The following is a 26557-nucleotide window of genomic DNA, read 5'->3' as shown; positions in this document are numbered from 1 at the left end:
TAAAATAAACTATATAGTTTAAAATTGTTTTATTGGTTTAATGTAGCAAAGATTAATCATTGTTAGACAATATGATTTTTGTTATTTAAAAAAAATCTTTATAATTTTAAATTTTACATCGACAAATTTTTAACTTATGGAGGTATAGTATTACAACATTAAATTATATATATTTAATCTATAATATCTATAAATCTAGTGGAGCATCTATTATTTAAATCCAATTATTGATAGTGCAATAAAAAATTTCTGATAAGCCCAAAATTTAAATGATAAGATTAGATATTAAATGTAATATGACATTGTAAGAATAAGTCTATTAGGTCTTTTTTTTTTATAATCATACATGAATCAAAGTTGTGACTTTTGTTTTAATATATAAGATATAAGATATATAGCTCAAATAAGTAGTGGGTTGGTAAGATGGGTTTATTTCAAACACTTGCATGTGTACATGTTATTTCCCGCTATTGCAGTAGGCGATGACTGATATGAATTCAACGAATATAATCATAGGTTCTGCTCATTTTTATATTTTAAATAATATATTTGACTGGACGGTACCTATTTTTTACAGGACGATGTTGGTCTCTTAGTTATTGTTTTAAACAAAGTTTTAAAAATTGGTATAGTTTTTCTTTTTTTCTTTATAAATAGCTTAAAATTGGTATAGTTGGTCTTTTAAAAACTGTTTTAAACATCTTGGCTATGTTGTTCAGCTGATTGAAACGGGGTTTTAAGCGGTTAAAAGTCAGTTTAGATCTTAGCCTAATCAAAAATTTCATATAAAATGCCTAATTGTTTGAAAATTAATTTTACTTAATAAACAAATTTTAGTTAAGATTGTATTAATTATTGAACTGAAAACAAATATAGAGAAGTACGAGCATACATGTTGATTCTGTTGTACTTGTACACTAGGTTAAGATTCGCGTCTTACGCGAAATGAATATTATATATAAATTATTTTTAAGTATTATATATATTTACATATTATGTAATAATAAATATATATTGAATAATTAAAAATTTAGTAACTATTACGTATATAATTAAATTCGTACACATACTTAAATAAATTTTATTTATCCAGAAAAACACTTTTTCTATTTTATATGTTATAAAATTAAGTTTAAATGATATTAACATAGATATATAGTACATTTTTAACATTGACATCTGTTAAAAATATTTTATACTAATATTATTTTTGATCGTTTGTATTTTTTATAACAAAAATTTTAAATCAATGATAACAATAAAAATTTATGGGATGTTTAATAGTTTTAGAAATTTATAATTTTAAAAACATTCAATGCAAAGTTTAAAATCTAAATATTAAGTTGTCAATAATTGTTCAAAATGCTTACCAAAAAGTTTCAAGTCAAATTCGAAATTAATATATGGTATATAATTTATTTTAAAAAATATTAATATGCATATATATAATATTTATTAAATGAGACTTCCTACTTATGTAATTTCGTAATCATTTGTATCTTGTTATAATATAACTTTTAAACCATGGATCACAAAAATTTTAGTGTGAGATTTTTAACAACTTTAGTCATTTATATTCGTTTTTTTTAAATTCAAAATATAACATATACGAAAAAATCTAAATTTTTATTATATAGTTAATGTTGTTGTTTAATTTATTTCAAAATGAATTAAAAATGATAGAGAATAGACTGATTTTTATCAAATCTTTATTATTCAAAATCATTAATTGTCATATATACTTTAGCCACATTAGGTAATTCCGTGATTTTTATTTAAGAAAACAATAAAAAACATTTATGATTAATTTATGGTTAGTTTAATAAAAAGCTTATTATATATTTATATTGACCAACATATTTTTCTAAGAATTTTAAGAATGATTGTGGTGATGACATGTGGCTACAAAAATATGTTGTAATGCTTCTTTTTTAATAAACCAACACTTACATTTTATCTGAAAAAACATTTTCAATAATGTATTTGTCCACGGTACACCGCCAATACTATTTTATGAAATCGGAAAATATTTGGTAAAGTTTGGATAAAATATATATCTGAATCAATTCATTTATCGTTAATTGGTTTTTGAACTGGAAACCCATAGAGTCATCTTACAATTTCGAGTTTCTTAACATGATGACCTCTTTCCAACCTTTATAGCGTGTTCCGAAATATGATATGGGACTGACTCGTTCAAACGCAGCGGTTGCAGTTGCGGGAGTTTGTGGATGCGGGCGGTTGAGGTTTCTAACGGTTTTTAAGAGATTTGTACGACTGGTACTTTGGTTAAAAATTGGTGCGTTTGCGGGTGACTTATGACTGGTTAACTACCTTACGCAATAACAGTCAAATAATAAATTAACAATATTTACATTTATTATAATTATAAAATATCAAAAATCGTAAAATTATAATAAATATAAAATTTATATTTAGAAAGTTATAATTTTAATTTTTGAAAATTTATTGAAATTGTTTTTATTATAAAATTTTATAATATTAATTAAAATATAATAGATATATTTTAATATTTTCATAATTTCAATTTTAACTTTTTATTAAATATTTTTACTTTTGTATATATATTGTTTAAAAAAAAAGATAATTTTACCTTCCCGCAAACGCTAGCTGGAGCCAGTTTTTTAATTTATGAGATTCGGAACGGTTTGAAGCGATTTGAAACGATTTGAAGCGGTTTAGAGCGATTTGAGTGATTGTTGCAAACCACCGACAACCGCTACCAACTGCAAAAGCTGCGTTTGCGGGTGGTAGCGATAAAACCAGTCGGCTCCATAGTCTTCAACTCTTGATAGTTGATATGCAATGTGATTCTACTGAAAACGCGGTTCCCTGCGGCAAAATAGAAGTCATCAAAGTTGACGAATCAAACTCTAAACTTGCATGTGTGGGGGCCCCGGTAAAAGGACCACCAAGGCAACAACCACAGTCGCGAAGATCCAGCAAACACCACTCGTCTCACCAACCCCCTTCACCGGGTCCCATATTATCTCAGATATATACAGTCATCAGTGTTATTTTTTCCAAATCAGCCACATAAACTCACTCTCTGTTTTATTTGTTTTTATTTATCATCCATAAATACAACACCCAGACAAAAAATGTATGACGTGTTTCAATAAATAGAACAATTTTTTTTATGAAAATAAATTCATCAGGTAACGATTGTATTTTTGAGTTTATCAAATATACTAGAAAGAGAACAATGTATTTGGTGTTACCATCTACATAATCCATAATATACAGTTTGTAAGTAATTTTGATAATTTAAAAAATATTTTTAGAAACTTATATCTATGTACATTATATTTTAAAATTTTAGGAACCATAAAGCAAAGTTTCATTTGACTATGCTCAGAATAAGCTTATATATACAATGATATTGTGTTACTCAACTAGATAAAAATACAGCAAATCAGGTCATAGATCGGAGGAAAACCATATAATCAAAATACATTTACTCGAGAATATGACACTATATTTTTTCACTTTTAGTAAGTAAAACATCATCTTTGAAATCATTGGGGGAGAAGAATCAGAAATTGCAGACTGGTGGACAGAAGCATTTGACCCTAATAAACATCCATAATCCCATTGTGATTTCACAAGAAAATTAACTAATATCTTCTCCTAATCAACATCTTGCTCTTCTTGATTTTATGAGATTGTGTTTCCTGACTCTCATATGACCTGAGCAAATATAAAAATTCATTGTCAGAACCAGAACATATAAAGACTTGATACAAAGTCTGATTCAAAGCAAAATTACATGTAAACAGCATGTCTATAGAGAGCTTTTCAATAGCAGGCATCCATAAAATTTTGACCGGTGATTGCAATGGCTAACTCAGCTCTAAGAAAGTAGGCGATCAAGCTCATCAAACCCATCATCTTCATCATTTTCAACATCTTTCAGAAGTTTCTGTGTCCTATCAAGACCATCAAGCTTGGGTTTTTCATAAAATGAAAGTTTTTGCAAATCGCATTCCTCTTTCAGTTTCTCCACTCTATCTGACATCAGCTCTTTCTCTTCAGCTATGTGATTTATGTCCTCAGTATCCACTACTTCTCCTGCACCTTAAAATTACACCAAAAAATAAGAGATATAAACATAAGGAATCATGATATGGTAGTACCACACATTTCACACATGCTTCAAATGAGGAGATACCATAAAGTTGCTCATAAAACAGTTCATATGAAGTAACAAACTTTTCACTGCACGCCTCTTGGCCTCTGCATATTTCATAGACATTTTATGTAGGGAACTCAGATCAATTTCATTACCCTGATAAGCACCATAGCAACAATAATGGGTCAATATTCCTTGTCCTCTATCCTAAGCAAAGAGAAATATAGCTATGCACAGGATTAGGTATCTTGTACTCACCATATCAAAATGAATAAATTGCTCAATCTCCGTTTCAGACGTTAACCTGTTCAAGTCAAAATGAGAATAAATGTTACTAACAACAAGGTCATGCCAAACTCCGATTTATTAAGGGACAAAGTGACATACTTTCTATAGGCACACCGCACAAGTGAATTTTAAGGTTTCCACTTTCCAGTGTGGAGTTGAAGCAGTTTTACAAGTTCCAATGGAACTCTTATGTAATAAATGCGAAACAGTGACATTTACCACGAGGAATGCGACAGCCTTGACTCTTACGTTTTCGAGAACGCTCTGTTGACCTAGACTCTTAAAATGTCACAACTCTTTGTTCATACTTCTACAACAAAACTGGGATTGCCAGGCTTATTACATGAAAAATATGGGAATGAAAGTCTCATAAATAATTGATAGTAAATGATTGGAATATCGTGAGCATGATGGTGTGATGAATTGATATATTTTAAGGAGTAATAAACAAAGGTCGACTCTCCTGGCGTCTTGATTCTCTGACTATACAAATTCATAACATCATACTTTTAGTGAGAATGTTACTGATTGATCTATTTATTATTGTAACATACGCAAACATCAAATATTTTTCTCATATGCTATTCAGTTTGGCAAAGACTGAATTAGTTTACACAGCAAGGTTAATGACGACCAACAAGGAAACCAAACATCAAATAGTATAAGATTGAAGCTGAGAAACTGTTGCAAAGAGGATGAGAGAGCCACTATAGCTGCAATCAGGCGTGTGTGCAGGAAAAACTCTACTTAGCCTCCAAGTGAAATCATACAGAACTCGAGACAAATCCTCATAACAAGAAGTAAAAGAAAAAGAAAACCCACAAAGGGTAAAATTTGATGAGCGATTATAAACCTTTTATCCAGCTTTAGACAAGGCATAAGTGAGGCTAAGGTGGGTTTTATTCTCCAGGCACCGAGACTCCTTGCTTCAGCCTCTCCCGCTTGAGCTTCTTTTTAGAAACTGGCTTCTTCTTCTTTGGAGGTAGGTTCTTCTGTGCATGCACGTAGAGCACGATGTTGGCAACAAGGAACACAACAAGCGGACCTCCGATAACAAGCAGCACGATTAGTCCCGGGTTCAATCCTCTGGCTTCAGCAGCCGCCTATGGAATGTCAAACCAATGACAATGAGTGCATATAAATCATACCAAACATAGAATCAAAAGATAAAGGCCAAGGAAAAAAAAATGCTTGCAACCCATATACACATTGTCACATGTAACTGCAATAACTCATATATTCTAGTCAGTTTGTCCTGCAATGCTTGCAACCCACGTTTCCTCAGATCCTAAACAAAATAGTCTAAATTCCTAAGGAACAAATCATCAGACCAACCGTAAGATACCTAATTGCTGGGATCATAGAGAAAAGGAGCCGTTAAATACTACAAAAGCTACAAGTATAAGGACGATTGAAGATACCTTTCTGGTAAAATCTTCGCCGTCCATGAATACGATCCGAAATCTCTGAGAGCAACGTAAGAATGGTGGAGAAGGGAGAAAGAAGGATGATCTGATGAAAACGAAGATCCGTTTTCGAACAGAAGAGATTAAGACACAAACACACGCAGATAATGTAATAACACGTTTTTTTATCCTTTACTTCCAGTCTTTGTGAAACTCTTATTTGGACCCCTTACGTTTCAGGTTTTTCCCAATTCAACTCGTAACTTTTGTCATACAAAGTTAAACCCCTAATTAAGAAACCAACTACGTGTACTAAACTCATAAAATGAATTGAATGTTACAACACAAATCAAATAATCAAAACAACACAAAATACATCTCCATCTATACCATATGGTCATCGTCACCTCTAATCATAACATTATGTTCCGGCACAGACCAGGACGAAGACCTACTAGAATTCAACGCCAAAGTATTGCAATCAGATAAAGTATCTTGCAAACTCAGCAACAAATGCGAAGTGCTAAAACTCATAGTCGGTCTCGACTTAGGCACAACCGGTACATCAGCCTCACCAATCAGCATTTGCACCACTGACCTCATAGTGGGCCGAGCCTCTGGATCCGGATGAGAACAAGCTAAGCCCACCACCATAACCCGCCACATCTCCCCTTCATCGAACTTACCTTCAAGCCTCGAATCCGCCGCACCCGTAACTTTCCCTTCTTTATACAAACCCCACACCCATTCTACCAAATTCGGATTCGCCCCAACGTTTTGTCTCTGCGCATTCAAGTCCTTCTCGATCGGTCTCCTTCCCGTAACCACTTCAAGAACCACCGCTCCATAGCTGAAAACGTCTGTCTTCTCCGTGGCGCGACCCGTTAAAAGATACTCCGGCGCTAAGTACCCCATCGTCCCGGCGGCGACCGTCGCTTCCGGCGATTTATCGTGTTCGATTTGTCTAGCTAACCCGAAATCTCCTAGCTTGGCGTTGAAGTTCTCGTCTAGCATTATGTTACTGCTCTTCACGTCTCTGTGTATCACCTGATTCTCACACTCCCTATGTAGATAAGCAAGAGCCGACGCAACTCCAAGCAAGATCTTCTTCCGGTGATCCCACGGCAACGGGAACCGTGACTCAAACAAAGCCTTATCAAGCGAACCGTTAGGCATAAGATCATACACCAACAGAATCTCACCTCTCTCGTGGCACCATCCTTGTAACCGGACAAGGTTTCTATGTCTGAGGCTTCCGATGATGGATAGCTCCGACATGAACTCGTTCTTCTTGTCTTGCGAGCTGTGGCTACACCGTTTCACAGCGACGACGTCTCCCGTCTCGGGGAGAACGCCTCTGTAGACGACCCCGAAGGCGCCGTGTCCGATGCTTCGACTCTCGTTGAAGCTCCTCGTAGCGGCTTTGAGCTCCTTGTAGCTGAACTCTTTAGGAGCTTTGATGATCTCCGACGCGAAGGAGTCATGCCTCTCCACGCGTTTGAACTTCCTCGAGTAGGCCCAGAACAAACCGCCGGCGAATAGCGCTAAGAAGAAAGCTCCGGCGGTTACCACTCCGGCGATTGCTCCACGGTTCTCTTTGCACAAGTGGTTGCGGCAAGACGACGACGGCGGAGTTTTCGATAGAGAGCTGACCGGAACGGCGGAGGAAGACGGTTGCGAGGCAATCGGCGGCGGAGAGTTAACCGAATTAGCTTTCGGATTCACTAAATTAGCAGTGGGAGGAGAGGGTCCGGATCCGGATCCGGACCCGGGACCCGACCCGAAGGATGACCTGAAGCTCCACCACTCGATGCTGTGGCTCTCAGTGCTTCCCTGAGTAGACCCGGAGAAACCAACGAACATGAAGTCGTTAACGTAACGGTCAAGATCGAGAGGGAAAGACAAAACAGGAGATTTTGGTTTCAGATTCGAGTAAGAGACCGATACGTTGAAGACCCGAGTCAACCCGTCGTACTCGATCCACGAATTAACGGTGTTGCCGCTTTTTAAATCAATGTCTACAGTGCCGAGATCCCCAGAAACAGACGAAACGACGCCGTTTACATCGAATCCGACGTGGTTGCTGTTAATATCCTTAAAGTCGACGTCCATCAACGTGTCGAACTCCACAGCGACGAATTTGGACCCGGCGGGGGCGGCGAGACCTAGCGAGCCACCGGCGGCGCCGATTGTGTTTCCGTCTGGGGCGATAACGAAGGCGAGACCGCCGCCGATTGAAGAAGGGTTGATGTTTGTGATGGAGAAGGAGAAAAAGGTGGAGAAACTTGTCGGAGAATGAGTTCCGGGTTGTCGGAATCTGATTGGGTTGGCGTACAAGACTTTCCCGGCGCCGGAGTTGGGAACGGAGAGGTCGCGTGTGAGGCTGACGATTCCGTTGCTGAGACGAGCGTCGCCGAGAAGCTTCAGGTTGCTGATGGCGAGGGTGGAGAAGTCGAACTCTGTCGTTGCTTCATTTAAAGAGCAGAAGAAGCAGAGCAATAGTGAAACTGGGAAGAGAGATGGGAGAAACGACATTATCTGTTTGACAAAATAAAAATGTTTCAGAGAAGAGCCATTGAAGTAGAAGAAAGAGATTGAGGTTTAGAAGGAGAGAGAGAGAGATGGAATTGATGAAAGTCACGGGTGGTGTATTGGGGCAATACTTTGCTTGGAGTAAAGTAAAGAAGAGGATGAGACAAAGGAATATTAATTTGGGAAGAAGTGACACTCAAAAGAGAATCCAAAGAAGACAACCAATGAAGCAGACAAGTGGATTGACTTATAACGCCACGTGGCTTTTCCCAACGGCTATAATATCCTTTTCTCTGAAATAAATTTCTATCCAGCAAAAATGCAATGAAACTTTATGTTACGATAGGAAAAAGAGGCTTTTTCACGTATAACTAGAAGTAACGGTCATGGTCGTATATCACTCAGGTTTCTTTTTGGTCGTGGTCGTTGATTGAAGCTAAAACATGCATGAAAAAGGTATCACAAACTCATTCGATACCGTTTTCATCCCATTGGTTAGGTGGGAAAAACGACATGAATCAAATTAACTTTATACTATGATGGGAAAATCAGCTTTTGTTTTTCACCTCTAACAAATAACGAGAAGTAACTGTCATGGTTGTATCCCTCATGTTTCTTTTGGCCGTGGTCGTTGATATTGAAGCTAAAGCATGCACAAAAAAAGAATCACAAACTTTTTGGGAATCAGGAATTTAATTACTCTTTTTTTTTTTAATAAAGTTGTACAGTTTTCATCCCATTGATTAGGTAATAAAAAACGACATGAATCAAATAAAATTGAAAATCTCATAAATTGAAACAGTATAAAACGTTACTGTAATCTGAACGATAGAAACATTTTTAATACCGGTCAAACCAAACTGAACCCAAACTCATGCAACCAAAGTTACCAAACGAAACTGGAACCAAGTCAAAAAAAAAAAAAAAAAAAAAAGAAGACTGACTGATCACCATTCAAACCGAACCAAATTAAAAGAAATTGAATGCTAATCCATGAACATCTTGTCAATACTAAATTTCAGGCCTCAGTTTCATCAGTATAAGGGCTTTAACTGGGCCTAAAGTAGTCTATGAAGTCGGATCAATCTATCTCATCTCCAGTCCAGACTTTTTAATTGCTTTGAGAGTCAAAAGCTTTGATAATAAAAGTTTGATTCGGTAATAAGCAGTTTGATTCGATAAAACGGATACAAGTTTTTGATTCTTCCACTATCTCCACGACGAAGAGAGAAAGAAACAAGGGATTTGTTTTTTTTCTTCTGATCAGATGCTATTGGGTAGACGATTAGAGAATAAGAAGAAGTAGAAAGATGATGAACACTTCTAACGGAATGGTATCAGCGCCACCTTCCTCCTCTTCACCTGCCGCGAATCCTCAGTCGCCGGGGATTAAGACTTATTTCAAGACGCCTGAAGGCAAGTACAAGCTCCACTACGAGAAGACTCATTCTTCCAGCCTCCTTCACTACGCTCATGGCAAAACCGTTACTCAGGTGAAAAGATTTGGTTTTTTATACTTCGATTGGAATGCGATTTGGGTTTTTGATTCCTGACTTGCCCTATTGAAAATTTGTGAGAATCAATCGGTTTGATAGTGAGATTTGAATTGCAATGCTTTAAAGGTTGTAACTTGGTCAATGGGTTTCACTAGCATTGCTTTCCTTTAGCTTATAGCAAACGAGAGTTTCCTTTTGCTTGGCTCCTTAAGATTATGCTTAAAGGTTTTAACTTTCTTAATGGGTTTCACTAGTATTGCTTTCCTTTAGATTATAGCAAATGAGAGTTTCCTTTAGATTATGCTTAAGGTTGCAATGCTTAAAGGTTGTAACTTGATCAATGGGGTTTCACTAGCATTGCAATGAGAGATCCATTTTGCGTTGTCAGGTAACTCTAGCTCAGCTTAAGGAAAGAGCGGCTCCTTCCACTCCGACCGGTACTTCGTCGGGTTACAGTGCCAGTAGCGGGTTCCGTTCAGCAACAGCGAGATTGCTAGGCACTGGAAATGGAAACCGTGCGCTTAGTTTTGTTGGAGGTAATGGAAGTGGCAAAAATGCGAGTACTAGTTCAAGGATTAGTGGGTCCTTTGCTGCTTCTAATTCTGGCACGTCGTTGACGAATACTAACTTTGATGGGAAAGGAACTTACTTGGTCTTCAATGTGGGTGATGCTATTTTTATCTGTGACTTGAACTCACAAGACAAGGTAAATTACTGCTCATCCTTGTTTTTTTCAAGACTTGGTTGTAACTTGTAATTGATATGGATTTTTTTTGGTGATGTAGGATCCAGTAAAGTCTATTCATTTCAGCAATTCAAACCCTATGTGCCATGCTTTTGATCTGGATGCTAAGGATGGACATGATTTACTTATTGGGCTCAATTCTGGGGATGGTAAGTTGAAGTGTGAGATCGCTTTTCTCTTAACCCCTGATCTAGATGCTTTGTACCGTGGATTTTATAGTTTTGTTATTGTAGTGTACACTGTATCGCTGAGACAGCAGTTACAGGATGTCTCTAAGAAGCTAGTTGGAGCCCTGCATTATAATAAGGACGGCTCTGTAAATAACAGGCAAGAGTTTTTCTTTTTGCGTGTAATTCAATTTTTTTACTACCACCTCTTTAATGTTCTATTATTAGTGACATCTGATGAATCGAATCAGCCAGTTCATATTAGTTTTGTGGAAGGGTACGTTTGTGTTTTTTTTTTCGTTTTATTTCTGCTAGTGTGTTTTTCAATGAGTAAGCTAAGGCGATTTATCTTGTGTTGCTGTAATCAGTGTATGCTCTAGGCAATTTTCAGTAACAATAGCTTAGTCGAATTATTAGAGACAGGATGTAATCTCAGAGGATAACGGTTTTAGACTTTTAGTTCGTTAAGAAGAAACATAAATAGACAATGAAACAAGTTTAGACATATCATTTTGTTTAGTTGTTATGGATGTATGCCCTGGGAAACTCTTGACAGTAGATTAGTCAAAATACAACAGGATGTAGTCTCTGAGGTTAACGGTTTTAGTTGATATCTGGAACTTATTACATTTTGGTGTCATTTCCTCTCTAAGATGAAAATAAAATGTGTTGCTGTGTCACCAGTCGTTGTACAAGTATTGCTTGGGTGCCTGGAGGCGATGGAGCATTTGTCGTTGCTCATGCCGATGGCAATTTGTACGTGTATGAGAAGGCAAGCTCATATATCAGAAAACCTTTTTATTTTTTTATTTTTTTTTATTTGCATGATCTTGTCTTATTCTTGATCCTGAGTAATATAACTTATAGAACAAAGATAGTGCCACTGACTCGACATTTCCTGCTATAAGAGATCCTACACAATTTTCAGTTGACAAAGCAAAAAATAGCAAGGTACTTGAGCGTATGGTACATGTCTATCCTCTGATAGTATTCATCAGTTGCTAGTGGTCTTATCAATTTTATTCTTTCTTTGCTATTCTTGAGTATATATGGCTGTACCTTTATTCATTTCGGTGAGTATTCATACAGAGTAATCCTGTTGCGAGATGGCATATCTGTCAAGGTTCAATCAACAGCATTGCATTCTCAAATGATGGTTCACACTTGGCTACTGTTGGAAGAGATGGTAAGACTTCTCTATTCCGTTGTGTAGCTCTTCTTCTTTCTCTATTTGTTTCCTAATTGATCTCTTACCAATGATAGGTTATCTTCGCATTTTTGACTTCTCAACGCAGAAGCTAATATGTGGTGGAAAAAGTTATTACGGTGCTCTGCTGTGCTGTTCGTGGAGGTGACTGAATATAACTATTTGGCAAAAAAAAAAAAAAATTCTTTTAGATGGCATTGTAGTGAAAATATTAGGTCTTGGTCATTGACAACGTGACTATATGAACAGTATGGATGGAAAGTACATTTTGACCGGAGGTGAAGATGACTTGGTTCAAGTGTGGAGTATGGATGATCGGAAGGTCGTGGCGTGGGGTGAGGGGCATAACTCGTGGGTAAGGTTTTTTTGTTTTAGTACGGTGATTTTTTTTTTCTAACACGAAGTTTTCAGTTGGCTCATGTTGGAATGCTTGGCCTCAGGTGAGTGGAGTAGCGTTTGATTCCTATTGGTCGTCACCAAATACGGATGGGTCAGGAGAGCATATCATGTACCGGTTTGGATCAGTTGGTCAGGTTTGTCTCCATGCTCCTTTGCATATACTCCCTCCTATCCGTTAAGATAATTGTTTTAGAAAAAAATTGTTTCACAAAGATAGATTTTTTGTATATTTTTAATGAAAAAATAGTTTACTTTATTGAATTACTATTGGTTAAAAGTTATTGAAAACTGAAAATTACAGAAAAAATACATTTATTATAGTGATTTGATATGTAGAAACACTGGAAAATCTATATTTGTGGAACGGAGGTAGTATATGTTTACCAAAGTCTATGCTCTCACACACTTTGATGCTTTCCTCTACTGAATCCGCAGGACACACAGATACTTCTCTGGGACCTGGAAATGGACGAGATCGTGGTACCACTTAGGCGACCTCCAGGAGGATCTCCCACTTACAGCACGGGAAGCCAATCGGCTCACTGGGACAATGTCATACCAGTGGGAACTCTTCAACCCGCTCCTTGCAAGCGTGATGTTCCAAAGCTCTCACCGGTCATAGCTCACCGTGTTCACACCGAGCCCCTCTCCGGCTTGATGTTCACACAAGAATCTGTGGTAACGGCTTGCCGAGAAGGGCATTTAAAGATCTGGACAAGGCCTAGTGCCTCAGAAACCCAAGCCAACAGCTCAGAAGCAAATCCTGCAATATCTCTCTTGAGCACAAGCTTCCCCAAAGACAACAAAGGTTCACTGAGCAGCAAGATCGGTGGTTCTAGTTTAAAGTCATAACAGAGATCATACCGTCTGAAAATCAGGTCCTATTATATAGTCATGTGTTCTCTCCAATCTAAAGTGGAAAGAAAAGCCATGTGAATAAAAATCTCTGCTGGGTGTTTTTCTTAGAGAGATCAAAATCTGAAATCTGACTGTATATTGGAGGCTCTGACAAACTTGTGGGCGATAGAGAAGAAGATTGGGTGAGAGACTAAAGAGAATTTTCTGATGTAATTATAAGAAAGTGTTTGGTTTTTAAAGAGTTTATGCCCAAAAAGACTTCCATAAGCTAATAATGAAACACTTTGGTGCTTCAGATGAAGACACTCTCTATTTTCCTGCAGTTTTCACTTTGCAGACATACACTAAACGATGCCTCTGCAGATAGTGTTCATGCATCCAAAACATTTGTGGCCTTTGTTTGTTTCTATAAATTATTAAGTACTGAAGACATTTGTTTTTCATTAATTACTGAAGTCATTTCTAGTTCATATTTCCTAACTATATTTGTAGGAAAAAAACTTCAAATCTATCATTATTTTCTTATATTTTATTTATTCTTCACCTTGCCTCTTGACACGAGACTTTTTCAACAATTCGAGTAAACGGGATTGGAGTTCAGTAATAGCCACAATCGTGGAAAAGGAAAAAGAGAACCAGTGACACGACCGACAAGAGATAAGTCTAGGGAAGACTCTCACTAGCCCACCGATTTTTGGAATATTCATTGCTTTGTCTCTTCCCTTAATCATACACACTCCTTTCTTGATCATATTTGATGTGACAACATAATTGACACTATTTTTGCAAAAAAAAAAAAAAAAAAAAACATAATTGACACTAGTACTTGTTTGATAATTACCATAAGACATCATCTATTATTTTTTTCGGATCCTAGTCTCATCTCTGAGAGGAGTGTCAGTAACTATGTATAGATGTGTAAAGGTGTTTGAAAACCTTATTACTCCACACACGTGTGTGGTTAAAATGGGTGTTCTTATTAAAGATTTTAAGATCACTCAAGAATTAGTTGCCATAATAGGAGTATTATTGCTCTCTTCCGGTTAGTTATCTGATCCGTGTTCAGTCCTAATAACAATTAGTTCCTAGTCTCAACTCTCAAAGTGTCAGGAACTATGTATAGATACGTACGTAAGGGTATTTGAAAACCTTATTACTGTCCACCACACATGTGAGTGGTTAAAATGAGTTTACTTACAGATTCTAAAAGGATCACCCGAGATTAGTTGCAAATGCAATAATAATGTTTTTTTTTTGTTGCTGTTGCTCTCTCTATTCAGCTTTAGCTTAAGCTTGTGATGTCTAGGTACCACTCAAGATTCAAGACAGCTGTAACAAAATACAATAATTGCAAGAAATATTCTTTTTCGATTCTCCGCCGATAATTATTGCTCCCAATTCACAGAATCGTATAACGTCGATATCTCGAGTGTCGGTGGATTGGATTCACTCTCCGAACTATAAGCCACACCACCTATTAAATAAGCCACCCTAATTAGTATTATTAAGACAGACATGTGAAAAACTGTAAGGCTTGGTCCACCCGGATCGGTTTGATCGATTAGGTTCCGAATCGAATTGGTTTACTTAGATTGAAACCGCTACTTTCGTGATTTTTAAACTAATAAATTAGAGAAGAATAAACTCGAGACTAATGGAAGTATATATATATATATATAAAAAAGAAAGTTTATACCATTTCTTCAGAATTATCGCCAATAAACATTTATTTTGACGTAATCTCTTTCTTAATCTGAATTATCAGTCCATCGGGAGTTGTGCATATTAATAATGCCATAACATTCAGTTACACATCGAAGGGCTTCACGCGAACCACGTGGCATGATAACGTCATCACACACACACACTCTCTTCTTCGCAGTAGTCACTTTATTACTTCATCTCTTTGCTTCCGAGAGAATCACAGATCTCTCGTTGCCTTATCTCACTCTTCAGATTCCCAATCTCAAAACCCTAATTCCCAAATCTCGCCTTAGAAATAAAGAGAAGAAACATCATCATCGAAGTGGATCATACACGTACCATGTAAGATTAGATCTCTGATGGTTGGGTGAAACAGAAAAAAAAATGGATGAGATGCAGAGAAGAGAACCGAGAAGGGTGTGGTTATGTTTACAAAACACAATAGTGATCCTCGTGGGTGGAAACCATACCTCCTCCAGGTTTTGCACTCGCTAAATCCTTCTTCCTAAACTGAATCTCTCTACTTCCATTGAATCTCTCTTTCTGAGTAAAAGATCCGATTCTTGTTTTAACTTTTGGATTCCTCTTCTCTTCTTCCTCGCCATGGGCGTTGAGTTGCTTAAGCTGAAACTAACGCCCACCTCCTTCCGTAGGCGCGTGATCCTACGCGCTCTCGTGATCGTTTTCGCTTTCTCCGTCGTATCCATCATACGAAACCTCAACGGAGCATACCAAGGAGAGACTCACCTCCACCACCGCCCGCGTAAGGTCGATGACTGCGCGGTGAACTTCGCGTTCCTCGGTCCGTTCCTCTTCTCCGGCAACGGCTTCCTCTCCAGCACCTTCCTTAAGCCTGTCTGGAACTTTATAGAGTCGGACAAGTGTAAGACGAACATCGACTTGACTACTCAAGTCGTCGCCGAGCTTAAAGGTTTGAACTTGCTGAGTAACGACGCGAGAGCTCTCTGTATTGGCCGGAGATCGGTTTCAGCTCTTCTCGCTATGAACCTACAAGGGATCTCTGATGCCCGCGTGAGCCACGCGCCGCCTGTTTTTGCTTTCAAGCACAGGAAGTTCACTAGTGAGCTACGTTATGATGATGCTTCTTTCGGGTTTGTCTTCTCTATGGATCTTGAGACGGTTTCTGTCCCTGCTTCACTTGTTTATGAAATCGAGCGTGTGCTTAAGCCCGGTGGAACCGGAGCTATGCTTGTTGGGTCGGACTCTAACGGGTTGGTTAGATCCGTCTCGCCTGTTTCTTCTCTGCTCAAGAACTCGAGTGTTGTTCATGTTGCTTCCTTAGGTGAGCAGGTTTTGATTGTGTTCAGGAGAAATAGTGAAGATAGTTTCGGTTTGGATCAATCTCATCACGAACTTCCGGCTGATTGCTCGTCTGTGCTTAATAGCAGACCCTACATTGGGTTATTAGAGCCTCTTCTCGAGGAGAAACGGTCGGATTTTGAGAGAAGGATCCATTACTTGCCTGAGTTTATTGACGTCTCTTCTAGGAAGAGGCTGGTTTATATTGATATTGGAGCAGCGGATCATCTCACACCGAGGTCGGATTGGTTCTTCCCGTCGTACCCTATCGACAAGAAAGCTTTTAACAGCTACTTTGTGCATCACAACACATCTATATTGACTTCTTATGTCAAAAGTCCTGGTGTAACCTTCATCTACCATCCGGGACTCGCGGGAACAGTGGCTAGTCGTGGAGAGGAAGAAGAAGAACCTTTTGTAGAAGATGACAGCTTTGATTTTCTAGCATGGTTCAAGGAAACAGCAAGCTTTGCTGATTTCTTGGTTCTGAAGATGAATACAAGCGAGGCTGAGCTGAAGTTTCTCTCAGAGCTGATAAAGACAGGTGCGATATGCTCAGTTGATGAGCTGTTTCTTCACTGCAATGGGTACGGAGACTGCAACAGAGTTATAAAGAGCCTCAGAAGCAGTGGCGTCTTTGTTCATCAGTGGTGGGAAGACTAAGAGCTTCAGCTAAAAGAAGCTTAAAAAAACTAAAACTATGTTGTTTGATAAATTATGTTGTATTGTTTTTTCTATGTTTGCTACAATATTTGCTCATGTATAAGAGCAAAGCTGTAGAAGTTAGCTCCAGCGACTGGGCACTTCTATGGTTTAATCTAAAATAAGCAGTCGCCATTATGAACTCATTGTATGTGTGTTTTCAGTGAAGTTGCTACGTTGTGTGTTTCTACTGGTTTTAGTGCTCTGTTAATTAATCAGCAGACCTTAACTCTTCGTACGGTACTAAAAGCATTTCCAAAAAAAACTCTATAACTTCAAATATAGAGTTTTTGGCTCTCCAAAAAAAGAACTTCAAAACTTCAAATTTAGAGTTTTAAAACTCTAAATATGAAGTTTCACTATTCAAAACTCTAAATTTGAAGTTTCATCTTTTTATCTGCATCTTGATCCTTATAATTAATTATACATTACATTTATGATTCTTAAGTATTTTTTCATTCATGGTTTTAATCTTTAAAACTTCTGTATATTTTAAATATTTCAAATTTATTTTTATAAATTAAAATTTTACATATAAAAGTTGTTTAAAAAAATCAAAATAAGATTTATAATATTTTAAAACTAGATTTAGACAAAAATAATATTACAAAAGAAACTTAATAATTTTTTAAGAAGATATATACATGAAGACATAATTGTTATACAAATTTAAATATTACATCAACACTAATAGTCTAGCAAATTTTTTCCGGAACTTCTAAAATATTGTCCAAACAAATTTTGTACAATCGAAAATGAAGCATTAATAAAATAATTTTATGTAATAATGTCTTATTTTTATTGTAGTTTAATATTTAATTATATATTTCTATTTATAATTTTATATTTTAATGTAAGATTTTATTAATTAATATTACTACAATATTTTTATATATGTGCTAGTTATCTACAAAAGTTTTATGGATTTATATTAATTATGACAAATATAAGGAGCATAGTGTAGATTACAAATAGTTTTGAAGTTAAATTTGAAGTTTTTTTTTTGAGAAGAACACCTTGAAACTTCAAATATAGAATTTGCAAAACTCTATAATAGAGAGTCTTTTTGGAGATGCTCTAAAGTATGTTGATAGATGTAACTGACACAGAAGAATTGAAGGAAAAACAGGTATCACGGTTAGTAACTTGAGGGTAAGACACGTGATCTGAAAAGATTTTTCTCGGAGTTTTACTTCAAGGCCACAAGTATGAGAGTGAGCAAAGTAGGTTGTTATAAGATATTGCTTGAAGCAACAAATCACTTCACGAACTCGAAGCTTTCTAGTAGTACTGAACAAATGAGAAAGTCTTTGTTACAACCAAGTAGTAACATTTTTACCGTTGAATCTTCCGGTGATCTTAAAAAGTCTTTGTTACACCATTTAACGATAATGAAGATTTTCCACTTTAATTTGTTTTGATAGTCTTGAAGATCTAGACCCTAATCTTGTTCTCGGAGTTGGAAATGTTTTACACGACTGAATCTGACTATGTGAGAAAATGATTAATCTACACATGCGCTAGTTGAAAATTTCCAAAAACAAAAACAAGAACAATATTGGAGGAGCTCAATACTTTATAAACATCACATAACAGAGAAAGCAATTCAATAGACGAGAACTCGCAAGAATGTTTTACTCGTATTTGGAATTCTTCCGAATGGTGACACCGTATAAATTGAGCCAAAACTCTTTCCAGGAAATCAGATGACCATGTTATCCACTCACAATTCATGCAAAAGCAAAACCTTCACTTAGCATTGACATAGTATCGGAAGCAAACTAACATAAACCCTATTGATAATCAACATGAAGAGCGAAGAGTTAGGATGAACAAGAACCAGTGTCGAAAGCTTAGCACTAATACCTATGCGGTGAACAAGAACCAGTCTAGAAATCAAATAAAAAAGCCTGAAAATGCCCATCTTTCTACCATCCATAAGCAAAAAATAATGATCAAAGCTCAAAACTTTGTAGAGACCAATAGCATAGAACATCAAACGCAATTTCAAATTCTCATAATCAAAACCACAAAATATTCTTAAACAGAGATAACAAAACGCAACAACAACCCAAAACTAAAAAGATAATTTCTTTTCTTTTGATTCCTTAGTTCTCAGGGATCTCAATCTCACCCTCTTGAATCTCCTGCTGAAGATCCTTGGGGTCCTTCCCATCAACAGTGCACCCAACAGAGACACACGTCCCCAGAATCTCCCTCACAGTCCCGCTCAGCTCCTTCGCAATCGACCTAGGCCTCATGATCCTAGCGATCTCGATCACGTCATCAAACGAAATGTTGCCATTGTGCTTGATGTTCTTCACCTTCTTCCTGTCTCTCTCCGGCTCCTTCAAGGCCTTGATGACGAGAGCAGCGGCGGACGGAACCACCGTGACTTTCGCCTGACGGTTCTGAACGGTGAGCTTGACGGTGACGCGGAGTCCTTTCCACTCTTTGGCTGTCTCCTTGGCGATGTCTTCTCCGATCTTCTTTGGGGCGAGACCGAGGGGACCGATCTTGGGGGCGAGGGAACTGGCGGCTCCGACTTCTCCTCCGGTCACGCGGACGTAGACGTCGACGATCTGGCTCGGGTCCAACTTGGGCGGCATGGTTGTTAGAGTTTGTGGTTTCGGCTCTTGTTTTGTTGAGTGTGGGAGGCGCAGTGAAGTGAAATGAGATTTTAGGGTTTTTGAAGAAGCTGAGGTTGAAACCTAATGGGCTTATATTTGCGGGCCGATGTAATTACGAATTTATCCTTCTCGTGACACGGCCCAACTCAAATATATATGGGCTTAACTCAAGCACTTAAGCAGAAATGAATACTACTAAAACGGACAAGTTTTAATAAATTACTTAAAAATGTTGTTTGGACCTTTTCATTAACTAATAATATTGAAAACGAAAAGATTATATCATATATATACGATCACATAAATTTGGTTCACGAAAATATAATATATGTACACTTTATTATATTCTTCTCTAAATATGTCTCATTAACTTCATAATTAAGATAAGTTTAAAAATTATATATTATGTAAATTTTATTTTATTGATAAAAAAACAATTTAGTATTTAAGATAAGTTTAAAATTATCAAAAACCCAACAAATCTTTTTTTTTACTGCTCAACAAAAAACCTACAAATCTATACTATTAAATTAGCCAAAAACTTCTCAAATAAATCTTAAGTTTCACCAACTGAACAAATGTAACTTTTATAAAATGCACAAAAATATAATGAAAGGTTAGATTTGGGCATTTGGGTCTTCGGATCAAATATAAATCGGTTTCTTTGAGGTACAAGTTCTTTGGGTCTTGGGCATTTATATACAACTAGGTATTTCAATTTTTTTGTTCATATCAGTTCTTTTTAGTTCCAGGTCAGTTTGAGTCAATGATTCAAGTATTTATAAAATTTACGATGTAATTTGGTTACGTAATGAGTCTAACTCAGTTCGAGTATTTAGGACAAAAAGATCTAAAGAATCTGAAAAACCAAAAAATCAGAACACAAAAATACCCAAAATCAAACAAATACGAGAAATAACTAAATATCTACAAGATGAAAATGTTACCCGAGAACCAAAAATATCTAATATTTTAAATATATTTTTAAAATATGAAATTTTACCCAAAACCTGAAACTATAGCAGAAAACGCGAATCCAAAATTTACAATAATATTTTTATACTGAGAACATATATGAATTACTCAAATATACATAATATGAACAAATTTTTGTATTCGATATAATACGAATTTATAACATAATAATACACAATATACTCAAAATACTATCTCATATCTAACTTCGTATATAACCCATAAACCCCGCGCTTTCGAAGCGCGGATCAAAATCTAGTATTTTTTTCTATATATTATTTAGTTTCAAGCAATAAGAAAACCCATAAGAAAGCAAAGTTCACACAACCAACTTAAGAAAAAAAAGCTAAAGAAACTAAAAGAAATCATCATTAGGTGACATAAAGAGCCCAAAAGAGTATACAGGTAGAACCCGCCAAAGATTGAGATAGTACCAACCAACAGGCTGATTTTTTGTACAAATTTTCAAGGCGTAAGCTTCACCGACCAGCCTTCTCACTGAGTAGTTGTTGCAGCCAAGAGGAACATGACGAGCCAGAGGACTATGATCTCTGATTTCTTACATGAGAAGTACATTGATCATCTGAGTGTAAGGGAAGCTACAAAAAAAACATTGTGTAATCATGACCGGTCCTTAAGGAAATGAAGCATTGGCATATATTTTCCAAACTTTTTGGATTTTTTTTTACATATTATATATATAGACCCCCAAAATTTGTTAAAAAATCTCTTACAAACATTTACTAAATCACCTATAGCCTCTCAAAATCTCATGATCGCCTAAAGTGTAATCGAGATCAGTTTAAAGATGCTCTTTCTTTGATGTGGAAAATGCAATCCATAAGCTTATGATTCTAGAGACTGAGAACTCTTCCAGTTATTCAGAGTTATTATGATCATGGAAAAACTGACAAATAAGAAGAAGAGTTAATCTAACATCTAACCAGATTGTTTGATTGTATAAGGTCCACTGACCATAGAAGATTATAGTAAGTCATTAATGTGATTCTTAGTCATTTAACCATGAGTGAAACTGCTTGTGTGAGTTTTGTTTAGTCACAGATGTTGTATAGACTACAAAATTTGATTCTATAATCAAAAGTTTCTAAGATCTTTAAAAATATGTTTCCTTCCTTAAGTAAGATCTATATAGAAATCTCTTGACATTCAATAGTTATATGTTTATGGATCCTGATTAGTAATCAGTCTTCAGAAGAGTAGCCAATCCGCTCGATCTCCCAACAAAGCTTAGAAGCAACACTTTCATGACAAGGTGAATATTCCTGCAAACAGAGAGACCAATAACAAGTTTCTATGTTTTTCAATTTGAAGAAATTCAGAAACCAGTTTCTTTCTTTTTGAATCCATCAGATGGCAAGTTACCTCAAGCTTCTTTACAAGCTCCTTAGCCGTAGGTGCAGAGATTATGATCTGGCGTGCGTTTGGACTGATGAATCCTTCTTCAACAGCTTTATCAATGAAGGAGAGCAACGAGCTGTAGTATCCATCAACATTAAGCAAACCCACCTGCAGCAAAAAAAAATGATAATTAGCTTTTAATGACTTTGGGTTTGAAATTATCCACCTAAGTTTGAATCTTTATGTGGATCATAGTGAAGGGTCTTTACCGGTTTGTCATGTATCCCAAGTTAAGCCCATGTTATGACCTCCAACAGTTCTTCAAGTGTTCCATATCCACCTGCAATTTCAAATGCAGAAAAAGATTATAACCTATATACATTATTATTATTATTGTTATTATAATATGGTCAAGTCAACAAATCATGCTTCATCTGCAAGGTCTTACACTCTTACTGAAGAACAAGACCTTCCTATCATGGGCAAAACATGCTTTATCTCTACGACTGTTTCAGGTTTTGTCTTTTTACATTAAACACGTAATAAAAATCAAAAGTTTGCTCACGGTACCTCCCAATTAAAAAGGCAAATAACAAAGAAACAGAGCAAAGAGAACAGATTAATCTAATTTTCAGCGCGAGATGCGGATGGGCCAAATCAACTTTATTCATTATTTTTTAAACTACTTATATTGAAACCTAAAATAAGTATACAATTTAGATTCTAAACTTAAAAGAATAGCTTTCACATTATACAGCTTGGGTTTGACCAAGAAAACATGTTTTTACCAATGTTTCTTCTTCTTCCCTCTTCTTTGGCAAAACTAATCAAAATGTTAAACCCTTTTCGGTGCTGTTTTTTTTTTATTAATCAGAATTATTATCCTTTTTAATTGGTTTCCCCAAGTTACAAAGCCAAAAAGATGCTTTATTAGATTCTTAAACAAGGCTGTCACTAGACTTCCACCAGTTTTTATATTACATAATCATTTACTTGTTTAGAGAGCTGAGACATTTACAGAGAGAAGACAAACATCAAAACTGATGCGACTTTGAACTACTTCGAGATTTAAGAAAAGATTATAAAACTTCAATACTAACCTGGTAAGGCAATAAAAGCATCAGAGTGTCTAGCCATCTCTGCTTTTCTTTGATGCATATCTGCAACTGCTCTTACTTCTCCTACTGTTTCACCCGTCAACTGCCAAAACAAAGAGACCCCAAGTCCCCATTTAACTAATAAACTTTGAAAAGAAAAACAGCTTTAGACTATTCTATGACCAGAAGCAATGATGGCAATGTAAGCAAATTGGCTTATTTTAAATTTCCTTACAAAACTTATTTTAAGCTCTCTAATATTTAATATGAAAGGGGTTTGGTTAGGGATTTGTATAAAAAATTTAAACAAAGAGGAATAAGTAAGCATAGTAAAGCAGTTCTTAGCAAGAATACCTCTCTAGGCATGAGTGTCTTGGGAATAACTCTGTGGTAAAAATGACAACAAAGATGAGAAAAAGAGAGAAGTATGTATTAACTGTATCCTTAGATCTCTGATTAAGTGATTAGGTGAAGAGTTACCCAATAACATGACGACCACCATCATGAACAACTTGTGAAACAATACCCATCAAACCTATGCTTCCACCTCCATAGACTAGATCAATGTTCCTTGAAACCTGAAACAGCAAACAAAACAGAGTAAGCTTAGTCAACTTATGTTTCTCATTACTGCTAGATTGATAAATGAGCTAAGAAGAGAAAATCAAAACAAAAGATACTTTATATGGAAACAAACAGTCCCATGCGATATTAATTGCCTCCCAATCATAATATAAGATGAACATATTTGTTATTGTTTACCAAAAAATATAAGATGAATACGATTAAAAAAAAACTTAAAATCTAAGGTTTTAAGTTACCATAGAAACATAAGTTTCACATGTCAACAATACATAATTACATATTAAGGTTCACTTGTAAGTTATATATATATCAAATGAAAGTGTTTGAAATAGAAGAAAACATGCTTTTACGTTTGCAAACATAAGAGGACGCACAGAAAACATCTGGTGAAACATAACCATTCAAAACTAAAAAAAGAAACAAATATAAGAATATAAGAGACGTGGTAACTAAACAGAATACCAATTCGTTGCCTAGATCCACAGCAGCATCTTGGTAGCTACTCTTCTTGCCTTGGCTGCTTCCACAAAACACACAGATTCTTCCAAACTTTGACTTTTGCATAGTATCGTTGTTGACTTCCATTGATTACGATGAGAGAACTAAGCTAAGAATAATCTAATCTTTTGCCCCCAAAGAAAACAAAAATCAAAAGTTTCGGGTTTCTTAAATAACCTCACTTGTGTGCTAAGAACATAAACGAGAGGTACACACCATGCAAGTGTCAAAAATAAGCATTAATAAATAGTATGAAGTTAAAAACTCAAAAGATTTTTTAGTGTTTCTTTGCCCACTCTTGTTATTTTATACAAAGTGCGTTTTCTCGTCACGCTTATTTATTAGAGTTTTGGGCTTCTAATGTTTTAATCCGCCCCGCACTGCAACGCAGTTAACAGTAACAAAAATCTTTGCATATACTATATGTACGTTTTTATAACTGTTAAAACTCACCGCTCAATCCGTTGTTACCATTCAGAGCCTTGGTTTATTTTTCTTTGACAACGAACGACTATTCTATTCCTCAAACTTAAGGCATACCGAAATCGAACAACCAATAAAATAAAGCTCTCTATAGAAAGACCTCGTAGTCTTAGCTAAAGAGTCAGAAATCAGATTTTGCGATCGTAGAATATAAGTGATTTTGAAGTATGGGAAACATACCTGCAGAGTCTCTATACTCTCCAATTTTGTTGCAAAGCTTGGCCAAACATGTGACTCTTTAATCATAGCGATCAGCTCCTTACAATATGTTTCAAAGCTCTGGCATGTTGAGTGTTGAAGCATATTCTCCATCGCCCATCGCAGTGCTTCTACTTCTAAATGCAAGACAAATTCGCGTCGAATGTAATTTCATGTCCCCGTAAGTTGAATCTTCCCAAAGCTATCCATCCAAACCCCTAAAGAGTTTGTCATTTCAGATCTTCCAAATATATAAAATTATCCAGAGATAAAGATCCATGTCTAGTTCTCGTTTGACAATGTTGTTCTTTCTCCAGAAGAGAAATTCCATATTTCCGGTGTTTTGGTTTATTTATTCGATGTAATCTTCAGAATTTTTCCGTATTTCTTTTATTTTTCTTTGGGAAGGGATGGGGGGGGGAGGTGAATTGCAGAATCACGATTAAAATGCAATTTTTTAAGTATTTTGCCAATTAATAAATTTTTCGGAATGAGAAAACAAAACATAAAAGCGCAAATCTATGAACATTGAGTCTTATAACTATTTGCAGAATCAACTCTTTTTAATATTTAATTATGTGATAATAAAATTTTAAGCTTCTAAATAAATACTAATACATTTTTAAATAATATATAGTTATGTTATTAATAAAGTTATACAATCGTTTTTGATTTTATAATGTTATAAGATGTCAATTTATTATGTATTAAAATAAGCTAAATAATTATAATAAAAATTAGAATAATTTTAATAATTTAATTTGTTTTAAAATTTTGTAATAGTTAGTTTATATATTAATATTTGTTAGATTTATAATAAGTTAAATAGAATACAAATATCTTGATTAATATAACAATTATTTCTTTATGCAGCAAAATTTATGTAATCTTACAAAAAAAATTATTCCACAGTTTTAGTTATGCGCAAATTTTTAAAAAATTCGCAGTTCAGTTATTGTTATACAATTCCACGATTAAGAGAGTTTACCATTGGACTAAAGCTCATATTGGCATGCGTGGACCTCCCTTGCGTTTCTCGTTATTTGTTTCTTATTTTCCAAAACATTATCAAAATCAGATTATATGATTATTCAATTAAAAACTCCATATACTTGAAAAGGAAATATTATTCGCATTCTTTTTATATTTTCATAATAATCTTTAAATTTGTGGTGCCAAAATAATGGAAAGTGACAGAAAACATTTTTAGATCAAAGAAACTGATTTAGATATAAAGCTATTTCACTTTTTGATTATATTTACAAGAAGACAGAACAAAAATTTCGTTTTCGACAAGGAAAACAAAAATCAAATTCTTATTGTCAACATACATCTGGACATGTAAGATGGGTCAAAAAGATGGTTTACTTTAACTTTAATATTAAAATGAAAACGTGATCAAACTAGTGATGAGTAAAGCAAGAGATCGATACACGACATGTAACGTATGCACATATGCATATAAAATATGCGAAATTAGAGATGATGGTGTCTTGGTTGTGGAGCAATGTGCCATTGATGATTGAAATACGAAACACAAAATGATCGAGTAATGGTCTTTTATTTATCAGTGTCGTCTTGTAACTCTCGTTCACCCTCCCCATGTACTCATCTTTTTTCTATTTTGTTCGTTAAGAGTAGTATCTCCAATGTTTTTATGTAATTATTATTTAGAGCTAAAAGTATAGTAGTGTTAGAATATATTTTATTGTAAAATAAAGTGAAATGAAAACGAAGTTTGAAGTGGAAAATGCA

At 35.6% G+C, this 26557-nt stretch overlaps 6 protein-coding genes across 7 annotated transcripts; 2 read left to right on the top strand and 4 right to left on the bottom strand.

Moving 5' to 3' along the window:
- Nucleotides 1–4948: 4948 nt before the first annotated feature.
- LOC106445544 (DNA-binding protein S1FA1-like) lies at nucleotides 4949–5997 on the bottom strand. Its single transcript, XM_013887123.3, has 2 exons — nucleotides 5863–5997; nucleotides 4949–5544 (listed from the first exon to the last, which is right to left on the bottom strand). The coding sequence occupies exons 1-2, from the start codon at nucleotides 5887–5889 to the stop codon at nucleotides 5341–5343; spliced, it is 231 nt and encodes a 76-aa protein (XP_013742577.1). The 5' UTR covers nucleotides 5890–5997; the 3' UTR covers nucleotides 4949–5340.
- A 141-nt stretch (nucleotides 5998–6138) lies between these two features.
- On the bottom strand, nucleotides 6139–8642 carry LOC106445543 (L-type lectin-domain containing receptor kinase VIII.1). Its single transcript, XM_013887122.3, has one exon. It carries the CDS (start codon nucleotides 8380–8382, stop codon nucleotides 6232–6234), a length of 2151 nt encoding a protein of 716 aa, XP_013742576.2. The 5' UTR covers nucleotides 8383–8642; the 3' UTR covers nucleotides 6139–6231.
- Nucleotides 8643–9508: 866 nt separating this feature from the next.
- On the top strand, nucleotides 9509–13698 carry LOC106445546 (dystrophia myotonica WD repeat-containing protein-like). Of its 2 annotated transcripts, none has more exons than XM_013887125.3 (11): nucleotides 9509–9872; nucleotides 10264–10581; nucleotides 10661–10769; nucleotides 10854–10947; nucleotides 11472–11559; nucleotides 11655–11738; nucleotides 11877–11973; nucleotides 12051–12138; nucleotides 12244–12354; nucleotides 12440–12527; nucleotides 12829–13698. In XM_013887125.3, the coding sequence occupies exons 1-11, from the start codon at nucleotides 9690–9692 to the stop codon at nucleotides 13243–13245; spliced, it is 1677 nt and encodes a 558-aa protein (XP_013742579.2). In that variant the 5' UTR covers nucleotides 9509–9689; the 3' UTR covers nucleotides 13246–13698. The 2 variants fall into 2 exon arrangements, with proteins under 2 accessions (XP_013742579.2, XP_048633959.1); XM_048778002.1 differs by having other exon boundaries at nucleotides 9510–9872; nucleotides 12244–12349; nucleotides 12435–12527.
- A 1371-nt stretch (nucleotides 13699–15069) lies between these two features.
- Nucleotides 15070–17167, top strand: LOC125608105. The gene has a single exon (XM_048778001.1). It carries the CDS (start codon nucleotides 15559–15561, stop codon nucleotides 16936–16938), a length of 1380 nt encoding a protein of 459 aa, XP_048633958.1. The 5' UTR covers nucleotides 15070–15558; the 3' UTR covers nucleotides 16939–17167.
- Nucleotides 17168–18967: 1800 nt separating this feature from the next.
- Nucleotides 18968–19663, bottom strand: LOC106445548 (60S ribosomal protein L12-2). The gene has a single exon (XM_013887127.3). The coding sequence runs from the start codon at nucleotides 19584–19586 to the stop codon at nucleotides 19086–19088; it is 501 nt and encodes a 166-aa protein (XP_013742581.2). The 5' UTR covers nucleotides 19587–19663; the 3' UTR covers nucleotides 18968–19085.
- A 2009-nt stretch (nucleotides 19664–21672) lies between these two features.
- Nucleotides 21673–26439, bottom strand: LOC106449317 (cytokinin riboside 5'-monophosphate phosphoribohydrolase LOG4-like). The gene is made up of 7 exons (XM_013891094.3): nucleotides 24086–26439; nucleotides 23519–23616; nucleotides 23393–23423; nucleotides 23042–23141; nucleotides 22211–22281; nucleotides 21966–22109; nucleotides 21673–21865 (listed from the first exon to the last, which is right to left on the bottom strand). The coding sequence occupies exons 1-5, from the start codon at nucleotides 24206–24208 to the stop codon at nucleotides 22232–22234; spliced, it is 402 nt and encodes a 133-aa protein (XP_013746548.2). The 5' UTR covers nucleotides 24209–26439; the 3' UTR covers nucleotides 21673–21865; nucleotides 21966–22109; nucleotides 22211–22231.
- Between the last annotated feature and the right edge of the window lie 118 nt (nucleotides 26440–26557).

The sequence above is a fragment of the Brassica napus genome, chromosome A4 (assembly GCF_020379485.1).
Source record: "Brassica napus cultivar Da-Ae chromosome A4, Da-Ae, whole genome shotgun sequence".
In the NCBI taxonomy this organism is placed as follows: domain Eukaryota; kingdom Viridiplantae; phylum Streptophyta; class Magnoliopsida; order Brassicales; family Brassicaceae; genus Brassica; species Brassica napus.
This window is presented reverse-complemented; position numbering and strand designations above follow the sequence as displayed.

What these genes read in the sequence shown, in the direction of transcription:
- LOC106449317 (XM_013891094.3), bottom strand. Translation starts at nt 24,208, where the DNA reads ATGGAAGTCAACAACGATACTATGCAAAAGTCAAAGTTTGGAAGAATC. An exon ending in GGTGGTCGTCATGTTATTGG is followed by an intron (nt 23,424 to 23,518) that starts GTAACTCTTCAC and finishes TTTTTACCACAG; the next exon opens with AGTTATTCCCAAGACACTCA. An exon ending in AGACACTCATGCCTAGAGAG is followed by an intron (nt 23,142 to 23,392) that starts GTATTCTTGCTA and finishes TTGTTTTGGCAG; the next exon opens with TTGACGGGTGAAACAGTAGG.
- LOC106445544 (XM_013887123.3), bottom strand. Translation starts at nt 5,889, where the DNA reads ATGGACGGCGAAGATTTTACCAGAAAG. An exon ending in GCGAAGATTTTACCAGAAAG is followed by an intron (nt 5,545 to 5,862) that starts GTATCTTCAATC and finishes GACATTCCATAG; the next exon opens with GCGGCTGCTGAAGCCAGAGG.
- LOC106445546 (XM_013887125.3), top strand. Translation starts at nt 9,690, where the DNA reads ATGATGAACACTTCTAACGGAATGGTATCAGCGCCACCTTCCTCCTCT. An exon ending in ACAAAGCAAAAAATAGCAAG is followed by an intron (nt 11,739 to 11,876) that starts GTACTTGAGCGT and finishes GTATTCATACAG; the next exon opens with AGTAATCCTGTTGCGAGATG. An exon ending in GGTTTGGATCAGTTGGTCAG is followed by an intron (nt 12,528 to 12,828) that starts GTTTGTCTCCAT and finishes CTGAATCCGCAG; the next exon opens with GACACACAGATACTTCTCTG.
- LOC106445548 (XM_013887127.3), bottom strand. Translation starts at nt 19,586, where the DNA reads ATGCCGCCCAAGTTGGACCCGAGCCAGATCGTCGACGTCTACGTCCGC.
- LOC125608105 (XM_048778001.1), top strand. Translation starts at nt 15,559, where the DNA reads ATGGGCGTTGAGTTGCTTAAGCTGAAACTAACGCCCACCTCCTTCCGT.
- LOC106445543 (XM_013887122.3), bottom strand. Translation starts at nt 8,382, where the DNA reads ATGTCGTTTCTCCCATCTCTCTTCCCAGTTTCACTATTGCTCTGCTTC.